Source organism: Mus musculus, chromosome 14 (genome assembly GCF_000001635.26).
Source record: "Mus musculus strain C57BL/6J chromosome 14, GRCm38.p6 C57BL/6J".
In the NCBI taxonomy this organism is placed as follows: domain Eukaryota; kingdom Metazoa; phylum Chordata; class Mammalia; order Rodentia; family Muridae; genus Mus; species Mus musculus.
In genome coordinates, this window is record NC_000080.6 from 56630868 (window position 1) to 56653643 (window position 22776).

General features: G+C 45.0%; 1 protein-coding gene across 2 annotated transcripts in view; it reads left to right on the top strand.

Annotated features, from left to right (window-relative positions):
* Parp4 (poly (ADP-ribose) polymerase family, member 4) overlaps window positions 1-22776 on the top strand; it is an 84180-nt gene that overhangs the window by 55249 nt on the left and 6155 nt on the right. Inside the window, exons 28-33 of one of the 2 annotated variants that reach the window (NM_001145978.2) lie at window positions 3345-3425; window positions 4860-4955; window positions 6981-7103; window positions 10388-10450; window positions 16307-18082; window positions 21381-21480. In NM_001145978.2, the coding sequence (NP_001139450.2) occupies window positions 3345-3425; window positions 4860-4955; window positions 6981-7103; window positions 10388-10450; window positions 16307-18082; window positions 21381-21480 (2239 nt within the window). Of the gene's footprint in view, window positions 1-3344; window positions 3426-4859; window positions 4956-6980; window positions 7104-10387; window positions 10451-16306; window positions 18083-21380; window positions 21481-22776 lie in introns of those variants that run through there. The other variant, XR_383191.1, reaches the window with a different exon arrangement.

A 22776-nucleotide genomic window follows, 5' to 3' on the forward strand; every position in this document is an offset into this window, starting at 1 on the left:
AGTCACCTGTGGAAGGGACTCTCAACTGAAGGATTGCCTCCATCCGATTGGCCTGTGGAAATGTGTGTGCGTCATTTGCCTGATGAAATGTTGGGGGCAGGGGAGGGGAGGCATTTTCACTGTGGAAACTGGGCCAGAGATATAGAAAGGTAGCTTAGCAAGCCAGGAGACACAAGCCAGTCAGCATCATTCCTCCCTGGTCTGTGCTTCAGTTCCTGCCTCCGGGTTTCTGCCTTGGCTTCCCTTGGTCACTGGCTGTAATCAGAAAGCCAAATAAATCCCTTCCTTCCCAAGTTTCTTTTGGTCAGTGTTTTATAACAGCAATGAAAAAGCAAGCTAGGAAGTAGACATGCCAATCAGGCACCGCACAGCCACTTACTCTCAGGATTCGGCCAGTTAGAGATCTCTGCTGCAAAAAGAAGCCTCTATGATGAAGGGTGGGAGCTATACTTATCTGTGGGTATAAAGCTGGGTGTTCAGAGATTAGTGTAGGAATGGCAGTAACTGGCTCTCTTCCATGACCTCCTTTAGGTTTTGAAGTTTTTATTGTAGAAGACTTTCACCTCCTTGGTTAGATTAAATCCCTATAGTTTTCTTTTTTGGGGGGGGGAGGGGTTGGTTTTTTTTGGGTTTTTGAGTCAGGGTTTCTCTGTGTAGCCCTGGCTGTCCTGGAACTCACTCTGTAGACCAGGCTGGCCTCGAACTCAGAAATTCGCCTGCCTCTGCCTCCCCAGTGCTGGGATTAAAGGCGTGCACCACCATGCCCGGCTTATAGTTTTCTTTTTTGACAAAATGATGAATGGGCATTTTTTAAATGAGTTCTCTCAGCTTGCTCTTTACTGGTATGTAGAAAGACAACTGCTTTTTGTCAGTTGATTTTGTGTCCTCCCACATTTCTGAACTGACCGGAAGCTTCCTCTCTGGGGACTTGGTCACATAATATCAGAAGTGCCAAGCAAGCTGCCAAGGGAGAGAAGCCATAGTCTAGCCAGCGTTTAGAGTTCTTCCTTGGCTTTGCTTTCATTTCCACAATCACTTCATAGAACCCTGAAGAGCATACGCTTAGCCTGGGGCAAACTGTGGGTTCAATCCTAAATAACAACAAAGTTGCTCTTCTGGGCACAGCAGAGAGCCAGAGGCTGCTTTCTCAGGAGGATCAGCTGGCCTTGCTATGTAGCCAAGGACCTTGACCTCCTGCATCTCTCTCTTAAGTACTGGGGGTTCAGGGGTAGGCAATTATGCCCAGCTTCTTTTGATTTTTTTTTGACTTTTTTTAATTGAGGATTTTGTATATGAAGATATGTTTTGATCAAATCCAACCCTTTCCACACTTCAAGATCATGTGCTCTTTTTTAAACCCATGAGTCCATTTGGTGCTGTCTGCATGTGCATCCTTATAGGATCATCTACTGGGGCATGAGCAGCCCACAGGGAACATTCCTGAAGAAAACTGACTCTTCTGCCTTCCGTAGCCATCACTCGCCAACGGCTCCTCGGCCGGGGAAGGGGGTCGGAGGGAGTGGGGCGTTCCTGAGCTGGTCCCTCACCAATGCTGGTATTTTGGCCAGCTTGACCTTGTGGGTCTTGTGTATGCAGTCAGAGCTGGCCTGTGTGCTTGTGTGCCACGTGCCTGTCCTGTCCCCAAAGCACTGATTCACACCAACCCTTCACTACCTCTGCCTGCTGCAATCTTCCTGTCTTCTCTTCTGGGTGATCCCTGTGGATCTGTGTTTTTAATCTTTGCATTTTTATTACATTTATTTACTCCCTGTGTGTGTGCACACGCACACACACGTGAAATGCATGCCACAACATTAGTGGCAATCAGAGCACAACTTGTGAGAATCAGTTCTCTCCTTCCACCATGTGGGTCCCCGGGATTGAACTCGGGTCCTCAGGCTTGGCCACAGGAGCTTCTACCATTGAGTCAGTTCACCAGCCCTGTGTTTTTATCAGCCTAGTAAACTTCACAGTGTACCATAAACCCTATGATCTCATTTACTTTTTTTTTTAAGTGGGGGGTGATAAACAACCAATGCACAATAAATAAATTAATAAGTTGTTTGCTTTTAAGAATATTGTCTAGCCCTTGGGCATTTTTGTTTGTTTGTTTTTTCTTTTTCTTTTCTGGATGTTGAGGGGGCTAAGACAGTCTACTTAGCTTTGGATATACTAGAACTTACTTGGATATTCTTGACTACATGAGTTCAGCCTAAGTTATGAAACTGTATCTCAATTTTTTTTAAAAATTTTTCTCGCTTGATGTTTTCAACACTTTGAACAGTGTAATCTCAAGAGGCACGAAATCCCTCGTGTACAGCTCTGGCTACAGCCGCTAACCGTAGCTCTTTCTGTGGAGAACCTCACATCCATGTGCTCTACTGTCCCTTCTTCTTGACGTTTGGCTTTCTTTTATTTTGTCTCGTTCTATTTTTTACAGAACCTCATGTATCCAAGGCTAGCCTAGAACTTGATTTGTAGCTGAGGTTGGCCCTGAATTTCTGATCCTCCTGCCTCTTGTCTCCAAAATGATGGGATTGCAGGCATGCATGTCCACACTTGGAAATGGTGCACTTCTTAAATTACATGTTTATTCCTGTTATTTTGTGTGTTTGCATGTAGGCACGAATGCCACAGTGCACTGTGGGGGTCAGAGAGGACTTGAAGGTTCTCTCCTTCTACCTTGTGGCTTCTGGAGTCAAACTCAGGTTGGCAAGCTTGGGGGCAAGGACCACCCACTGAGTCATCCTGTCAGCTTTCAGTGCCATTACTAATGATGAAATTGTAAAACTTAGAATTATTGAGATCAGACATTGACATTCAAGTCGGTATGACCGGCATGGTGTAAGACAATCTACTCAAACTTGCCGAAATGGCTCATGCCTATAATCCAGCACACAGAAGGCAGAGGCAGCAGAATCATTATGTTCAAGCAGCCTATGTAGGGTAGGGAGCTGAGGACATGGTTCAGTGTGTAAAAGTGCTTATTTTACCATGCAAACCTACCAACCTCAGTCTGGATCCCTAGAATACATAATAGAGGCAGACAGAATAGTGCGCATGTCTGTAATCCCAGCAGAGTGCTGGAGAGGTACAAGGCAGGACACTCTCCGGAAGCCTGCTGGTCCACTAGCCTGGTTCCACTAACGCAGGAACAAAGAAGCCCGGTCTGAACTATGGACAAAGGGCAAGAACTCACACAGGTCACAGTATATGACCTCCATGCATACACTTCTAGCATGTCTGTGCCCCACACATGAGCAAACACATACATGCACCCACATGCCTCTCACATACATGTAAAGCCAATTTAATTCCTTTTCCCCTTTGCTACTTAAACACAGATGATTCACAAGCTGGCAGCCCGGGCACTAATCAGAGATTATGAAGACGGCATTCTCCACGACGATGAAACCAACCACGAGGTCTGTTCTCCTAGTAAAAGCCAATATGCATTGTGCTCTGTTACTCCTAGATCGATTTACTCATAGGGATATAAAGTAGTATAACTGAATAAAGGAGAATGTGATGGTGGGGCATCCGGCGTCTACAGTGCCAGGCCCGGGGTGTGGGTGCTCAGTGGCTGTTTGCTGAGTTCATTAGCGAAAGAACCAATGACAGTGACTGTCTGAGACTTCTGTGATCTTCCCCCATGAGAATAGCCTAGAGCAGGGCTCAGAGGATGCTCGAGGAGTGCTGACAATATCCTCTCATCTCCTGCACTGTAACGCAGCAGCTCAGGGTCAGGATGGTGGTAAGATGCCTCAGGACACTAGGCAGACTCACACTCACCTTGTTCCCTCCTTGATGGACAGAGGAGGTTCTTGGCAGACCCATCTTGGCCAGCTACTGTGACAGTCAGGCCGTGTTCTTCAGTGAAGTTTGAGCATTGATGTTCAATGCCATGCCTGGAAGGGATGCCAGGGTACCATGTAGGGCTCACTGGCTGCCACAACAGGTAGCATGTGGCCCTGTGCTTTTCCTGCTTGTGACCACCGGATTAGCCTCTCTGTGTCCCCTTTGACTTGAGGCCCATTTAAAGCCTAGTGTATCTGACTAGCTGCGCCTTAAATAATCTTAAACAAGTAAAGATACCTGTACAATTCTTCAACTTCACAGTGGGAGCCATAGATGTTGAGAGAAAGAGGAGGCTCACAGCATGTGAGAGCACTCTGGAAGCTGCTATATAGCTGTATACTAAATAACTGTATACAGGGGGGCTGTATAACTAAATTGCTTCTAATGATTCAGCTAAGCGAGCCATCTCAAGTCACAGGAAACACATGTGATCTACCTATGATACTTAGACAGGACTCCTGACTCAGAGTATAATTTGAAATACCAATTATGAAGTTATTTACTTGAGGCAGGAGAGACAGCTGACTTGGTAGTGGGCTTGCGTAGCATGCACAAGGCTCTGAATTCAGGATCTAGCACTGTGTTACCAGGTATAATTGTGCACACGTGTAATCCCAGCACTTGGGAAGTTAGAGGCAGAAAAAGCAGGGGTTCAGGGTCAGCAGCAGCAACATAGCCGAGTGCCAGGCCAGCCTAAGATACATGAGCTGCTTTCTCAGAAGAAATGATTGAGCCAGGAGTGGTTCACACCTTTAATGCTAGCACCCAGGAGGCAGACGCAGGTGGATCTCTGTGAGTTCAAGGCCAGCCTGGTCTACATAGCAAGTTCTGGGGTACATAGTAAGACTATCTCAAAAAATAATATGTTTTGAAAAAAAAAAGAAAAGGAAGGAAATAAATACATTAAATGTCTTATTCATCACAAAAACTACTTTGGATTATTTTACAGCCTTTAAGCTCATTACATATAAACAAACTGACATAGTTTCATTCTTTCCTAGATGAAGAAAAACATCATGAAATCTCTGATTATCGAACTCAGTAAAGAAAATTCTCTTATTACACAATTTACAAGCTTTGTGGCAGTTGAGAAAAGGGTATGTATATATTATTATTAATTTAAGATTAAACTTTTACTTAGTCACTTTGGGGCTGGAGATATGGCTCAGCCAGGACCCAAATTCAGTTCCCAGCACCCACAGATGGCTAACAATAGCAACTCTACCTCCAGGGTATCTGGCGTCCTCTTCTGGCCTTGGTAGAGACCCACACATAAATAAAAATACCTTTTTTTTTTTTCCTTTTTGAGATAGTGTAGACAAGGCTGGCCTAAAACTCACAGAGATCCACTTACACAAGTCTCTGCTTCCTGAGTGCTAGGATCAAAGGTATGTGCCACCACACCCATCTTAAAAAAAAAATAACCTCACTGTTGCCGGAAGTGGTGTATAGGCATTTAATCCCAGCATTTAAGAGGCAAAGACAGGTGGATCTCTGTGAGTTTCAGACCATACAGGGATACAGTGAGACCCTATCTCAATACACAAACAAAAATAAGTAAATAAGAAGAAAATTTAAAGCCAGTAAGCATGTATCTGGGTATAGAAGCATACCTACAGTCCTAGCACTCAGAAGGCAGAGGCAGAAGGAGGATGACTGATCAGCCCAGGCTACACAGAGTCAGAGACAGGAGGATTGCCATGAGTTGGAGGGCAGCCTGATCTACATTGTGAGTTCTAGGCCATCCAGGGCTACATAGGGAACATAGGGAGACTGTATATAAAGAAAACAACAAAACCCAGGTCACTCTTGCCCTGTGTAGCAGTGACCAATCCAAGGCTATTAAGGGGAAAGTGGATAGAAGCCGGGAGGTGGGAGCCAGGGCTAGCACTTGCCATATTCCTCTCAATGAATCGTGTGTTGTCCTAGTTAGGTTTTATTGCTGTGGTAAAACACACTGACACAAAGCAATCTGGAGAGCAAAGGGTTTCTTCCACCTTAAAAATCATAGCTTTTCACTGGAGAAAATCAAGGCAGGAACCTAGAGGCAAGCAGAGGCCATGGAGGCTTGTTCCACCTGACTTGCTCAGAACCACCTGTCTTAGTTAGGGTTTTACTGCTGTGAACAGACACCATGACCAAGGCAAGTCTTATAAAAAGCAACATTTAATTGGGGCTGGCTTACAGGTTCAGAGGTTCAGTCCATTATCATCAAGGTGGGAGCATGGCAGTATCCAAGCAGGTATGGCGCAGGAGAAGCTGAGAGTTCTATGTCTTCATCCAAAGGCTGCTAGTGGAAGACTGATTTATCTTATACCCACACCCACAGTGACACACCCATTCCAACCAGGTCACACCTATTCCAACAAGGCCACACCTTCAGATGGTGCCACTCCCTGGTCCAAGGATATACAAACCATCACACCACCTATAGTGAACTGGGCTCTTCTAAGTCAGTCACCAATCAAGAAGATGCCCCACAGGGTTTCCTACAGTCCAGTCTGATGGAGGCATTTTCTCAACTGAGGGTCCTTCTTCCCAGATGACTCTAGGTGTGTCTAACTATGTGTGTTAGTATTTTCAGTATTTTGATTACTAACTATCTGTATAAAGTATAAAAGCAGGGTGGTGGTGGCACACATCCTAATTCCAGGGGAGGCAGAAACAAATTGATCTCTGAGATGAAGACTAGCCTAGACTACAGAGTGACTTTCAGGACAGCCAGAGCTACATATAAAAACCCTGTCGAATAGAATAGAATAGAATAGGAAAGGAAAGGAAAGGAAAGGAAAGGAAAGGAAAGGAAAGGAAAGGAAAGGAAAGGAAAGGAAAGGAAAGGAAAGGGGACATCTATAGTTTGGGGTTGGGATGTGGCAGCTTACTATATAGCTAATCCCTCATGTACAAAAAATACTATAATTTGATTACTTTTTTAAAAATTTCTAGATTTATTTTTCAGATTGATCCTTAGGCAAGCCTGTGGGGCATTTTCTTGATTGATGGCCAGAGACATATGATCCAAGTATACACCCAAATGTTCTAAACCCAATATCCACAAGGCTTTACAATATGTTAATTATTTAATATGATAATATCTTTTTAAAAATTGTAATCCTATATAGGACGTAAATGAGATTCCTTTTGCTAATGTCCCAAATATTTCGGAACTTGTTGCCAAAGAAGATGTTGACTTTCTACCATACGTGAGTTGGCAGGAAAAGCAACCAGAGGCCTCCATATCACAGGTAAGTACAATCACCAAAGCCATCCAGCCATTGCTTAACAATGGAGATGTATTCTAAGTATGTTAGTAGAGATTTATTGGCAACGGAGTCAGAGGTGGCCCCACCCCACCCCAACCCCACCCCAGTTGTTAGAGAACCCACATGAAGACCAAACTGCACATTTGCTACCAATGTGTAGATGGCCTAGATCTAGCTGCTGTGTACTCCCTGGTTGGTAGCCCAGGCTCTGTGAGCCCCCATGGCCCCAGGTTAGCTGGTTGACTCTGTAGGTCTCCTTGTGGTGTTCTTGACCCCTCCGGATTGCTCACTTCTATCCGCCCCCCCTTCCATAAGACTCCCCGAGCTCCATCATGTTTGGCTGTGGATGTCTGCATCGGCCTCCATCCCCTGCTAGATGAAGCCTCTCAGGAGACAGTTTTGCTAGGCTCCTGTCTGCAAGCAGAGCAGGGTATCAGTAACAGTGTCAGGGGTAAGAATATACTCTTAAAGGATGGTTTATGAAAGAGTCTGGGAGCTCAGTGTGACACACACACAGATCAGAGTTGTCCTTAGCTGCAGGACAAGTTCTAGGCCAGCTTGGGAAACATTAGTTTCTGCCTCAAAGGAATAAAAATGAAGGCTGTCGATGTAGCTCGGTGGTAAAGCCCACTCTGCGTGAATCCCTGGCTTCCTACTCCAGCACAATTAAGTAATACTAGAATGACACAAGACTGCCGAGACACCTCAGCAGGTCAAGGCACTTGCCACCAAATCTGATGGCCTGAGTTAAATCCCCAGAACCCCCGCGGTGGAAGGAGAAAACCAACTTCTTCAATTTGTCCTCTGGCTTCTACACACACGAAATAAACAAGTATAATAAAGAAGAATTATAGGGCCAGGGGATGTTTCGGCAGTAAAGGGCATTTGCTGCTGCTCTTGCAGAGGACCTAGCTTTGATTCCCAGCACCCACATATTGGCTCACAGCTGGCTGTAACTCCAGTTCTGGGAGATCTGACTCCCAGCACCCCAGGCACACATGTGGTGCACATAGATGCATGCCGGCCAAATATTCATACATATAGAAAATACATCTAAAACCTTTTACAACAATTACAGCATGGTAAATACATAGAACAGTCACAGCCATCTATTGTCATTACACATTGCAGAGTTGCGGGGCTGGAGGGCGGCTCAGTGATGTCAGAGCACTTGTTCCTCTGCTAATTCCCCAATACCACATGGCAGCTCACAGCCTTCACTCCAGTCCCAAGGGATGCGACATTCTCTTCTGACCTCTGCAGGCACTGCACACATGCGGTCCTCATGCATGTGTGCAGGAAAACCACAGATACACATAAAATAAAGGGAAAACTTCTTTTAGGGGAGTGAGGGCTGGAAAGATGGCTCAGTGGTTAAGAGCACTGGCTGCTCTCCCAGAGGACCAGGCTTTGATTTCCAGCACCCACATCACTGCTTACAACTGTCAGTGACTCCAGTTCCAGGGGAACTGATGTCCTCTTCTGGCCTCTGAAGTCCCTGCAAGCACATTGCACATACATACATGTCTGTAACACAGCCATACACATAAGATAAAAATAAAGTAAACCTTTAAAAAAAAAATCACTGAGGGGAACCCTTGGCCTAAGTAACACCTCTCTTGTCCATATATGTAGGTAAATCTCCTTGAGAAGGTGAAATATTCACACACTTATGAAGATTCTGGTGCAATACTGAGGCAGCAGCCATATAGGAACTCAGTTGTGAAGTTCAAAAGAGAAAGGCTCACAACATGTCCCCAAGTACAAGAAGCTCAAGTCAGTAGGAAGAAAAGAATTTTTTGAGACAAGCTCTCAGCGTTCTGTGCTGGCTTCAAACTTGCTCTGTAGCCAAAACCAACCTCGAGCTGCTGCCCCCTTTGCCTTTCTCTGAGATGTTGGGATTGCAGGAGGGCACCACCATTCCTAGATTCTAGCCATTACAAAATATAACAGAGGGTTGGGTGTGGTGATGCATGCCTTTAATCCCAGCACTCGGGAGGCAGAGGCAGGCAGGGTTACAAGGTCAGTCACAATTAGAAAAGACAGACAGATTACCATTATTATCATCAGCCCTATTTTAAGAATCTAAAGAATGTCACCTCCAAAGCAAACACTTTTTTTTTGTATGACAGTCTGCTTTTGGGCTGGCAGTGTTTGCTATTTAAAGCACTCCAGACCAACAAAACATATCTTTCCAGGAGTCGCAAGTAATAATACATAACTTCTACTAGATGTTTAATCATCTATGATATAAAGTAGGAAAAGTTTATTGTAGTCAATCTGTCTTCTGTACTGAGTTTTATTCCTTCAGGAGTGTAACCTCTACGAGTCCTTATCTTTAAACTACATTTATAGAGACCTCTAATCCTATGATAAAAAGAGACCTTGACTCTGTAGCCTATTCTCCTGGCCAGTCAGAGTTTGTCAATTGTCTCTGTTTACCCTGCACCAATTATACTGTTTGAGTTTTCTTAGGGGCAGATAGCCCAAGATTCCTAGAGTAGAGACCTCATCTAAAGCCGGGCGTGGTGGCGCATGCCTTTAATCCTAGCACTCGGGAGACAGAGGCAGGCGGATTTCTGAGTTCAAGGCCAGCCTGGTCTACAGAGTGAGTTCCAGGACAGCCAGGGCTACATGCACAGATTTGCATCCAAAACCCGAGATATCTCACGGTCTGTATTCCAGTATTCTAAAAATTAGGGAAAAATCCCAACCGTGAAGCATTTGGGGAAAAGTATACTCAGGTAATGCTGGGGTCCCATTGCACTTCCCAGCATGTCGGGCTGGGGTAGATGCTGTGTTAGCTTCAATTGCTAGCAAGGATTTCTGAAATGGATTGTCTGTCAAGCCAGAAGCCTCGGGGATGAACCCAGCCAGCACTGCCTTTGTTTAGGGCACCGTGTTCACATCTGTACAGCTTAAGTGTGAGCCATCTCATGCCCAGGAAGGTCTCCCTAAGGCGGAGTGTGCACAAGAAGCAAGAACACTGTGAGAACAGTTTCTATGGTTTCCACTCTTTTTATAGGAGGACCAAGACACAAGTGCATTTGCTTATTGGCAGACTTTCTTGTTTTTACTTTATCTGTTTATAGAGCTTCCTTTCTTGTGGTGCTGGGGACTGAACCCAGCACTTGACGTATGCTAAGCAAAGGTTATCCTGTTCCAGGAGGACATCTCGGTGGCACAGGGTGGGCAGAAGGGGTGTTAAAGGACACTTGCTTTGTTATAAACGTATCCACTTACATACTTTTACTTTTGTACCATAGACAGAGATTGATTCTTCGAGACTAAAGCACAATAAACTCTCTGATGGCCATGGAGTGCTACAGGTAAACCATTAAACAGAACGATGCATGGTGAATTTTCAGAGGAAAAAAAAAAGAAGACGTATTTTTCCAGTTTGCTATTTATTATGATTTATTTTTACATGTCTCTCTCTTTCTCTGTGTGTGTGTGTCTGTGTGCATGTGCTAGGGCCTGTGTGTTAAGTTAACTTGGGGGAGACCATCTCTTTTCCTACCACATGGGTCCCGGGGAGAGAGGTCAGGTTTATCAATGAGTGCCTTTATCCACTAAACCATCTCACTGCCTCCCTTCCACCCCCACTCCCAACCCCACCTCCATTCTATATTTTTTTGAAGACAGACTTTCACTATGTAGCCCAGGCTGATCTCAAACTCCCGATCCTCCTGCCTGGGCCCCCGAGTATGAGCATGCCAGGCACAGTCCTTGGCTGCCATTTGTTTTGTAATTTTAGTTATATATTGTCTTTTGCTCATGCAGAGTCTTTTGTTTGTGATACTTGGGCCTCAGCCTTCCAAGCAGCTGATAACCTGCTTAAAAATTTTTTAAATCTGTTCTATTTTTATTTCTGTGCATATGCTCATGTGTGTATGTATGCGTACAGTCATGCACAGCCATGTCTACATGTGCTGTGGAGGCCAGAAGAGGGCATTGGACCCCCCTGGAGCTGGAGTTACAGATGGCTGTGAGCTGCCAGAGCACATGGGTTCTGGGAACTGAACTTGGGTCTTCTGAAAGAAAGGACTTTATCCCATAGTTGTCTCTCCAGCCCCTCTGTCACATTTTTAAGTTTTTTAATTTCTTGCTTCCTATGTGTGTGTTAGGAGGCCTTCTATTTATCCTTCAACAGTTTCATACAATGAATCTTAATCATATCCACCCCAGCTCTCCCTCCCAGTTCCTGGCTTTTATTTGGGTTCTTTTGCTTTGCTATGCCTAGAAATACCTTTAGCACTCATAGGTTATACTTGAAATTTCCCCCTTCATTTCTTTTAGGAGTTCTGTTTTATTTTGGTTTTGCTGTGAGAGAAGCCAGAACGCAAATATGCTGGAATGGCCCCTAACCGCTGAGCTTCCCTCCCTAGACCTGATCATTCTATGCTTACTCTTAAATCTCCACCTCATGGACTGTATCCTGGTATAAGATAAAGGTGGGAAGCCAACCTTATTCTTCCAGAGAGTCGCCCAGTCTCCCCCGCACTTAACTCAAAACGCCACCGTCATTCTCAGGCCCATCCTCTGCTTTAGGGTCCTGTGCTCTGGTAGCTGTGCCTACTCTGCAGTAACCATCTAGTTATTATCACGTTACCAGCGGCTTTAGTATGCAAGAGGCCTAGTCTGTCATCATTCATCTTTTGTTGTCGTTGTTGTTGTTGTTGTTGTTTTGTTTTGTTTTGTTTTGTTTTGTTTTTTGAGACAGGGTTTCTCTGTGTAGCCCTGGATATCCTGGAACTCACTTTGTAGACCAGGCTGGCCTTGAACTCAGAAATCTGCCTGCCTCTGCCTCCCAAGTGCTGGGAGTAAAGACGTGTGCCACCACCGTCCGGCTCATTCATCTTTCTTAATATTCTAGTTTCTCAAGAGGCATGATAACCTAGGCCTATAATCTTGGCAACTGAAAAAAGCCAAGGCATGAGTATCAAAGCAAGTTTGTGGCCAGCCTAGGCTACAGAGCAAGTTCAAGGCCAGCCTGGGCAACTTAGTGAGACTGTTTCAAAATACAAAGTATGATAGATAGATAGATAGATAGATAGATAGATAGATAGATAGATAGATAGATACCAGGCATAGTGGTATAACATCTTTAATCCTAGCACTTGGGAGGCAGAGGCAGGCAGTTCACTATGCATTTCAGGCCACATAGTGAGTTCTAGGCCATCTGGGTTACACAGTGAGACCCTGTCCCATTCTGTTGTGGTGATGAAATGCCTTGACAAATGTAGCTTCAGGGAGAGAGGGTTTATTTTGATTCACAGCCCCAGAGGGCACACAGACCACTGGTAGGGAAGGCATGGGGCACGGGATGGCGTAACATTGTTGCATTAGGTGGAAGGTGAGGAAGCACAGCAAATGGATAGAAAACCTCAAGGCCCACCCCTAATGGCAAACCTCGGCCAGCAAGGCTCCACTTCCTAAAAGTTCCATGATCTCAACAGTGCTACAGCTGGGGACCAAGAGTTCAAACACTCAAGGGTGGGAGACACTTCACATTCACACCGTAGCGCTGGGACGCAGGCTCATGGCTGTAACCTTGGCTCAGAAGACCATAGCGAATTCCAGACCAACCTGGCTTGCCTATCTGGTCTTTTCCTTTGGTTTGGTTTTTTTCAAGACAAGTGTGGACTCACTTTGTAGACCAGGCTAGCCTCAAGCTTACAGATAAGATAGATGTCCACCTGCCTCTGGCTCCTGAATGGCAATATCATGTGCTGAGCCACCACACCAGGCCTTTGCCTATCCAGCTTTATGTCAGTTAAGAGTAAGACAAAGTCTCATGGGCCAGCAATATGGTGAAAATGCTCATCTTTTATAAGCTGGAGTTTGATCTTCAGAACACACGATAGAAAGAGAACCAACTTCCTAATGTCCTCTGGCTTCCACACGTGCATTTTGGCACTCATATGTACACATGCACATCCATATGCACTTGCATGCACACATGTACATTAATAACAAATGAAACAGAACATTTCAAATGCCTTGTCTCAAAAAAACAAAGAGGCCAGGGTTGAAGTTCATCAGTAGCAGGCTTCCCTAGTCTGTGATAAGTCCTGGGTTCTATTCCTAGTGCCCTTAGCAAAATATGAAAAACAACCCACCACCCCCTTTCTCTTCATTGTTGTTCTTTGAGCTAGAGTCTCACTATAACCCAGGCTGACCAGAAATGTCTACATAGCCCAGGATAGCCTGAAATCTAAGATCCCCTTGTGTCAGCCTTCCAAGTGCTGGTATTAGAGGCTGGCTCTAGGTACGGTGTTTCCAGGTCTAAGTGTTGACAATAAGGACTCACCTGGATGTGCAACATTAATAAGATAATGTTGGGCTGGTGAGATGGCTCAGGGGGTAAGAGCACCCAACTGCTCTTCCAAAGGTCCGGAGTTCAAATCCCAGCAACCACATGGTGGTTCACAACCATCTGTAACAAGATCTGACACCCTCTTCTGGAGTGTCTGAAGACAGCTACAGTGTACTTACATATAATAAATAAATAAATCTTTAAAAAAAAAAGATAATGTTATTTACATAGTCCTTAGAGTTTTAGTTATATGTATTGTGTTCATGAGCCTGAAATAACCATCTGATACCTTGCAACAGGAGCTACAGCAGGCAGGATTAACCCACCCAAGGTATCTGCAGAGTCCTCTGAAAGGGCAGCTTCAAGATAACTTGTATTTAAAGTAAACAGTAGGGTTAGACAGAGTGATACACACCTTTAATGCCAGCACTCAGGAGGCAGAGGCACATCTCTGAGTTTTAGGCTAGCCCAATCTATGTAGCAACTTCGAGACTGGTCAGGGCTACAGAGTGAGATCCTGTCTCAAAATACTAATACTAATACTAAATAAAACAAAACAGGCAGAGTAATAGAATGTATCAGAACACACCTTGAGGGAATAGCAGGCCACATGAGCAAAGATGCTAAGGGCTGCAATTATTATCTGGCCACCCTCACAGAGAGAAAAGCGTTTGGTTGCTGAGGGGTGTGGCCTATATGTTTCACTATACTGATACAGATTAGGTCAGATATTATTTTTCTACTGCTCATGTCCATTCTTTTTTTTTAAGATTTATTTATTTATGTATATGAGTACACTCTAGCTGTACAGATGGTTGTGAGCCTTCATGTGGTTGTTGGAATTGAATTTTTAGGACCTCTACTCGCTCTGGTCAACTCCACTTGCTCAGTCCTTGCTCACTCCAGCCCAAAGATTTTTTTATTATTATACATAAGTACACTGCAGCTGTCTTCAGACACATCAGAAGGTGACGTCAGATCTCATTACAGGTGGTTGTGAGTCACCATGTGGTTGCTGGGATTTGAACTCAGGACCTTCAGAAGAGCAGTCAGTGTTCTTACTGGCTGAGCCATCTTGCCAGCCCCCCTTCTTATTTGAATCATAAACATATCTAATTACACATAGGCATAGAGAGTAAATAGAGGTTTTCTGTACACGTTCACTTTGAGGACACTGTTTGGCTTATTGCCCATACACCTAAAAGCAGTTCAGGCCAGGTTAGGCTTTCTGGTCTCTTATCAGATACATCAGGAATATTTTGAACAGACAATGTCTAAGTTTGATTGTTGTTAGCGATGAGGAAACTTTCTATTATGCAGAGATGTGTGTATGGATGAGCACAGGTGGGCACTGAAGGGGTTCAGAGGTTGTTGGGTGCATTATTCAGGGAAGACTGTGTGTGTACATATGCAGGCGAAGAAACTAGGGCCGCGTGAGTTATTACAAGAGTTGGGGATGTGCGTGACCAAAGCCAGGATCCCAGACTCCTCACTCGCTCACTCTGCGTCCTTGCCTCAGACCTGAATCCATGGCTTTATTTCTCTTCAATCATATAAAATGTTTGCCTTTTACCATCAGTCTTTATCTATTAGCATATTATAAAACTTTTAGCCAGTAGTGGTGTAATCTTATACTCAGAAGCTGAAACAGGAGGATTAACATGAGTTCAAGGCTAACCTGAGATGCATGATAAGACTCTGCCTTGAAAAGTAAAAATAACTAAAGACATTTAGGGCTTAGGTATAGATCAGTGGTAGAACACTTGATCAGAAATAAACAAATAGGAAACCAGATAAGCATTATTATATTTTTATTTATTTATTTATTTATTTGCATGCCATGGGGGGGAGGGATGCATGTAAGCATTACAGTTTGGATGGAAAGGTATCCTGGCAGTCAGGAGCCACAGAATACCAGAAAGTCACACTATATAATAAACCTCACACAAGAGATGTATTGGGAGGGAAATACCTAGGAAGGTGGCTGCCTCTATTCCAGTGAGAAGCAGCAGAGAACTGGAGAGAAAGAACACAGGGTTTACATAGGGTTGGGTGGGTTGAGCTTTCTGTCATGGCCTGGGATTAAAGGAATTGTGTGCCCTGATCTTAGGGCAAACTCAAGTATTGGTGGAATTTCTTTTTTTTCTTTTTTTGGTAGTTTAGAACCTGGCCATTCTCCCACCTTGGGAGCTAGGAGCACCCATTGCAGTCTGCTGTTAGGCGTTTGATGGGAGGAGGGGCTGGCTGCTGGAGCTCAGAGTGGGGGAGGGGTACGCATGTCTCTGTGCGCTGTGCGATTCCAGCACCCTACACACTGCTTTTATTTTTATTTTTTTCTTGTTCTTCTAGTGGTGTCCATGAGTGAAGCAGAGACCAGAGTCGGGTGTGCTCATACAAGGGAGACACCCATCACTTAGCATTATGCCTGGCCCTTGAACTGCTGTTGTTGTTGTTTGTTGTTGTTTTGAGATGGTTTCTCTATGTAGCTCTGGCTGTCCTGGAACTTGCTCTGTACATCATGCTGGACTCAAATCCAAGAGAGTTGCCTACCTCTGCCTCCTGAGTACAGCACTGAAGGTGTGCACCACCACTGCCTGTTTTAAATTTCTTTTTTGCAACTGCCTCACTAAGTTGCTCAGTCTGGCCTTGAATTTAGGATCATTGTGTCATCGAGCCTCCCCAGTGTGAAATTAGGGGTATGAGCCACCCTAGCATCCCTGGCCTTGCTTCCCTGCAGGGCTGATGGTCTCATTCTGCTATGTGATACCAACCCCTAACAGCCCAATTGTCCAGCTTCTTGGAAGAATGTTCCCTAATTTATTTTGTTCTGTTTTCTCTTCACATGCACAACTTCTCTCCTGGGCAGCCCGTTTCCGTCTCCTCTGAAGTGAATGAGAAACCATCACTGCTACTCGCTGCTAAAAAAAGGAAAATAAAGACTATAAAGAAGTGCAGTCTAGACATTTCTGAAGATTTTGAAGACAGGACTGCAGTAGCACAGTCACCTGCAACAGCGCAGTCTCTTAATTTCCACCTGCCTCTCAGTGTCCGCCCACAACTGAAAGCTGTGGAGCAGCAGCTGCATGGGAACCGGCTGGAGCCAAAGCAAAGGGGAGGATTTCGAAAACTGCTCATGGCAAAGAAGTGTCGAAATGTGCCTGATTCCCTGGTTTCCTCTGCTCCTGCAGTCACAGCTGAGTTTTCTTACCTTTCTGCCTGCAGCTCTAGTTCTGCCTTCCTGTCTCCTCTCTGCGACATCCCTTCTTCTCTTCCTCCCCATCCCCTTGGTGGTACCCACCCTCCTCCCCCTCTTCCTCTCCCTGATGGCACCCATCTTCCTTCCCCTCTCTTTGGTAGCACCCACCCTCCTCCCCCTCTCTTTGGTGGCACCCTTATTCCTCCCCCTTCTTCTCTTTTTGGTGGCACCCATCTTCCTCCCCCTCCCCCTCTCCCTGGTGGCACCCATATTCCTCCCCCTCCACCTATCCCTGGTGGCACCCTTATTCCTCCCTCTTCTTCTCTCTTTGGTGGCACCCATCTTCCTCCCCCTCCCCTTCTCTCTGCTGGCACCCATATTCCTCCCCCTCCCCTTCTCTCTGCTGGCACCCATCTTCCTCCCCCTCCCCTTCTCCCTGCTGGCACCCATATTCCTCCCCCTCCCCCTATCACTGGCAGCACCCACCCTCCTCCCCCTTCCTCTCTCTTTGGTGGCACCCATCTTCCTCCCCCTCCCCCTCTCCCTGGTGGCACCCATATTCCTCCCCCTCCACCTATCCCTGGTGGCACCCTTATTCCTTCCCCTTCTTCTCTCTTTGGTGGCACCCATCTTCCTCCCCCTCCCCTTCTCCCTGCTGGCACCCATATTCCTCCCCCTCCCCCTATTACTGGCAGCACCCACCCTCCTCCCCCTTCCTCTCTCTTTGGTGGCACCCATCTTCCTCCCCCTCCCCCTGCTGGCACCCAATTTTCTCTTTCTCCTATAGGATTCATACCACCTAAGTTGGGTCCACCTAAGCTTAGCCACAGCCATAAACTTGTCGGAGATACCAACATCCATGACTCAGAGCCACCTCTCCTGGGCTTTAAGGATTTGTGCTCTAGAGATATGGGCTTTAGTTGTGGTACCGCTTTCTCAGGTAGCTTTGCTAGTTCAAAGGATTTTGATCCAGGTAAATTTTCCCAAGGCCCCAACAACATCAGCTTCTCTCCCAAAGCCCCTGAGATGGGCGTTCTTCACCAGTCACCTTTTTGCAGTCCTCCTAAGCCACCTTCTGCCCCTCCTCTTGTCACCAACGTACTTTGCTCTGAGGCTCCTCAGAGCTATTTTCTTAATTTGCAAAGTGCCGCAGTGCATCAGAGCCCTAATAACAGAGTGTCAGAGATCATCATGGAGTCAGTTGAGTCATCTCTCCCATCAGATTACTCTTCCAGAGATGCGTCATCATACTTGGCTCTAGAAGGGGCAGAAGACTCCTTGCTGGGTGGAAGTTCTTTTGAAACCGATACAGATGAAGCAGCAGCATTTATAGCCAATGATCTTTTAACAAGTATTGAGACTTCCTCAGATGAGGAATGTGCCTTCTGTGATGAAGACCAGGAGAGTCCTGTGCCGTGGGCTTCACTCTTTGCTCTACAGACTGAGGTATTTGTCTTATTTCTGCTTAAGTCTGTGATCAGCTCACTTCACAGTTTGCACAGTGCTTCCCAAGGCAGTTGGATGGAGAACAGTTTCTTTCCAGTCTCGTGGTTCAGGGAGCATGTCAGCGTGGGAGTCTGCATCTCTCAGTGAATGGTCACCCTCTGCATGGTGCTGAGTGGCATGTGCCATGCATTGTTGGTGACATTAACATTCCACAGTTGAAAACTAGCATCCTGAAGAGGCCATGGACTTACGTTCTAAGTTCTAGTACTGGGAATTGAAGTTGATAGAAATTTCCTCTTGCCCAGTAAACATAAGGGAGGTGAGTATTCTAAATATTGTCCTAGAGGTAGCAGTGAATGAGTGCTGCAGCTCCAAGGGAAAGGTATCCTGGCATTGAGAGCCAAGGGATACCACAAAGTCACACCTCACAACAAACCTCGAGTAAGAGTTACTGTGAGGTTAAAAACCCAGGAGCGTGGCTGCCTCTGCTGAGGGGAGAAACAGCAAGAGGACAGGAAGGAAGCCAGACTTATATAGGATGTTGGGGAGGGGGCAAGCTTTACAGTGTGAGGATTGGTGGGATTTTAAGTCCTGAGCTTGGGAGAGTTAAGGCATTGGTAGTTTTCCTGTTCAGAGATTGGTGGATTTTCATGATCAGGGATTGGTGGGTTTCTGTGGCAAGCTCAGGGCCTGGTGGGACTTTTTTTTTTTTTTTTTTTTTTTTTTTTTTAGGGCTGGACCTGCTCTGGGAGTAACAGAGATTGTTAGGGAAGTCTGGGGGCAGGGCCTGGGCCACTAGAGCTCCTCAGGTGGAGGCCTGGCCACTTTTCCTGCCTTACAAGTTTACAAAGTATATAAAGTTTACAAGGGGAGTGCAGGGCTGCTCCTGTAGTAGTTTGCTGTAGTGTGGAGGGGCACAATACTCCATCTCTTAAGCTAGTTAACTCCTTGTAAGCTTCTGCACTGGCATTGAGATTCAGGCTCACATATGCAATTTGAATATGGGGCATTGCATCTGTAGGTAAGCATTCAGCCCCAGAGCTCAGCTCTTACTCTTACTCTTGCTCTTGCTCTTGCTCTTGCTCTTGCTCTTGCTCTTGCTCTGCTCTCTCTCTTTGTTGTTGTTGTTGTTGTTGTTTGAGACAGGGTTTCTCTGTGTAGCCCTGGCTGTCCTGGAACTCACTCTGTAGACCAGGCTGGCCTCAAACTCAGAAATCTACCTGCCTCTGCCTCCCAAGTGCTGGGATTAAAGGTGTGGACCACCACCACCCGGTTATCTTTTCTCATTTAAAAAAAATTTTTTATTTGTGTGTGTGTGTGTATACCTGAGTTTGTGTGTGCATGTGTTCATGCAGTGTGAATGTATCTGTGTACATGTGCACAGGGAAGCCAGAGGTCTATGTATGTACCTGAGTTTGTGTGTACACATGTTCATGCAGGTGTGAATGTATCTGTGTACATGTGTGCATGTAAGCCAGAGGTCCATGGTGAGCATCTTCCTCAGTTGCTTTCCACATTATTTATCTTTTATTTTAAAAGTTTAACTTATAGCTAGGTCTAGCAGTACTTACCTTTAATATCAACACTCAGGAAGGCAGAGGCAGGCAGATCTCTATGAGTTCCAAGTCAGCCTAGTCTACATGGTGAGTTCCAGGATAGCCAGGGCTATGTTGAGAGAACTTGTTTCAAAAAACAAACGAAAACATAAACAAAGAAGTGGGGAGTAGTTTGTTTGGTATTTCAGGGGAAAGAGTTTGTTTTTATTTCTGTGTGTGATGTGTGTATAGGGGAGTGCCCCTGGAATCTAGAAGAGCGTGTTTGATCCCCTCAAGATAGGGTTACAGGTGCTTATGAGCAGCTGAATATTGTTACTGAACTCAGGGCCCCTGGATGAGCAGGAAGTATTCTCAGTCATTGCTTCACCATCTGGAACTTGTTCTTTTTTTGTTGAGATAGGGTCACATATTAGGAAAGTAACTTTAGAAACATCTTCAGTAGATCAGTTTTAGGAGTCAGTGAGCTGGCTCCGTGGGTAAAGGCGCTTGCCACATGAGCTTGATACCCTGAGTTCAATCCCTGGGACTCACAATGTAAAGAGAACTGACTTCCAAAAGGTTGTCTCTGACCTCTACACTGTATGCGTATACACACGCATATTCCCTACACTATATACATGTCTACATATTCTCTCTCAAGTTTACAGTCTCCATCTGCTAACCTAGGCCTAGTCCTGGAAGCTTCTGGCCTCTGTACAATCTAGGCCTAGAATATTTTAGGCTTCTGAGATTTGCTACTTGTGATGGTTTGAATATGTTTGGCCCAGGGAGTGGCACTATTAGGAGGTGTGGCCTTGTTAGAGTAGATGTGTCACTGTGAGCATGGGCTTTAAAACCCTCATCCTAGCTGCCTAGAAGCCAGTCTTCTCCTGCTAGCCTTCAGAACAAGATGTAGAACTCTCAGTTTTTCCTGTGCCAGGAAACTGCCATGCCCCCACCTTGATGATAATGAACTTAACCTCTGAACTTGTAAGCCAACCTTAAATGTTGTCCTTTATAAGAGTTGCCTTGGTCATGGTGTCTGTTCACAGCAATGGAAACCCTAACTAAGACACCACTGAATAAGCTGAACCCTTCCTAGTTCTTTCTGCTCTCTGGCTGGGTGATTCAACTCAGCTGTTCTGACTCAATCTCCTCTCCTAGGTAACTGATTCAACCTGGCTTCTTTCTCAGCCTCTTGATTGTTTTGCTCTGCTTAGCTTCATACTATCTTTGGCAATATGTTCTAATTTTCTGGCTCCTTATCATTCCCTGGCTCATTCTGTCTTCACCTGTGTCTAGCTTGTTCTTCCTCTGCAACCTGTCTCTCTATAACTGTGCCAGTAAAACTGCCTCCTCTCTCCCTCTGCACAGCTTTCTCTTAAGTCAGCTCTCCTTCTTCTGTTCTCATGAGAGTTGGGTATATCCTATCCTGTCAAATCTTTCTCTGATTTGTCCTTTGTCTGCCCCTCAAATGCTTCCTTCTACAAACTAACCTTACCTTCATTGTTAGAGATTGAAGGTGTGAGTAAGGGCATGTCTGTATTCAAGCCAGAGGGATTAAAGATATGTTCTAAGGCTGAGCCACACCACAACCAGAAACCCGTTTTTCCAGTTAACAATACAATCTCAGGATTCACAGTGTGATTAAATGTCCTTTATCTAATGTATATTTTAAATACTGAAAAAGAAATCATGCTAGAGACTTACAGTGGACCGAGGACCTAGGACTGACAATATAACTTTTTTCCTTAATTTTACAGAATGGTTTTTGGAAGCTGACACCAGAACTAGGACTTATATTAAACCTTAATGTAAATGCTCTGCTCACTTCTCTTGAAGAAAAGGGCATTCGATCTCTAGGTAAGCCACTGTTTTTCAGTTAATTAAGTCATTTTGTTCCTTCATTTTTCCAGTCATTTACAGGCAAACTCCTCATTGTAATAAATGATTTTGTAAACTAGTACATTCATTTGGAATGGACTACTTTTGGAAGTAGTTCACATGTAACTTTTGGAAGTTACATATGACTAAAATTAGACTTTTTTTTTTTGAGTCAGGGCCTCCTCACCATGTAGCCCGGGCTAGCCTAGAACTCTCTATGTAGAGCAGGCTGGCTTTGAACTCACAGCAATCTGCCTACCTCAGTTTCCCAAGTGCTGGGATCAAAGGTGTATGCCATAGCTTTACCCATGATGAAAGTATTATCTTGGCAGTTTTATTAGTTTACATGGTGCCAACTATTGAAGAAAAGTAGCCCTGAATCTGAGAATAGTAGCATACACCTGTCTGTAATCCTGCTGTGGCCTTATCCCAAAACCAGGTGGATCGTGAGCTAGAATCTAGCCTGGGCTACGTTGCCAGATCCTGCCAGCAACAGCAATATCCAAAAGCTCAGTTTTACATGCTCAATAATTATTTTCTTGCCACAACATATGTACCTATTGATCAACAGGAGCATTTTGTTTCACTTAGTGATTGACTTTGTGATCTTTGCACTTTCTACATTGTGGCTCTTCCGTCTGTAACACCCAGCTTTAGCATTGAGGAAAGACAAATCAAAACCATGCTGAGATTTTGTCTCACTCCATCAAGAAGCAATGGCTGAAGAGATGGTTCTGGGTTAAAAACAAAAACTGCTCTTGCAGAGGACTCCAGTTTGGTTCCCAGCACCCATGTCAAGTGGCTGACAACTACCTCTAATTCCAGTTCTTTATTTTGTCCTGTGTGTGTTTTGAGACAAGGTCTCTCTATGGAATCCTAGCTACCCTAGAACTCACTATATAGACCAGGCTAGCCTCAAACTCAACAGAGATCCTCCCAAGTGTTGGGATTAAAAGTGTGTGCACCACTCCTGGATTTAACTCCAGTTCTAAGGGATCTAACTACCTCTCTAGCCTATGAGGGCACCTGCATGCACATGCACAATAGACTGGAGAAAGAAAACAACAAATACCCCTGAAGATGGGGCAGGCCTAACCTTCATATACTGTTGGTGAGTCACTATGGAAATCAATATGATGGTTCTTAAAAAAAAAACTAAAAATAGAATTATTATATAAGCCAGTTATACCACTCCTGGGCATGTCTGATAGATTCTAAGTCAGCATATCACAGAAATACTCTTCTGTCCATGTTTATTGTGGCACAGTTCATAAT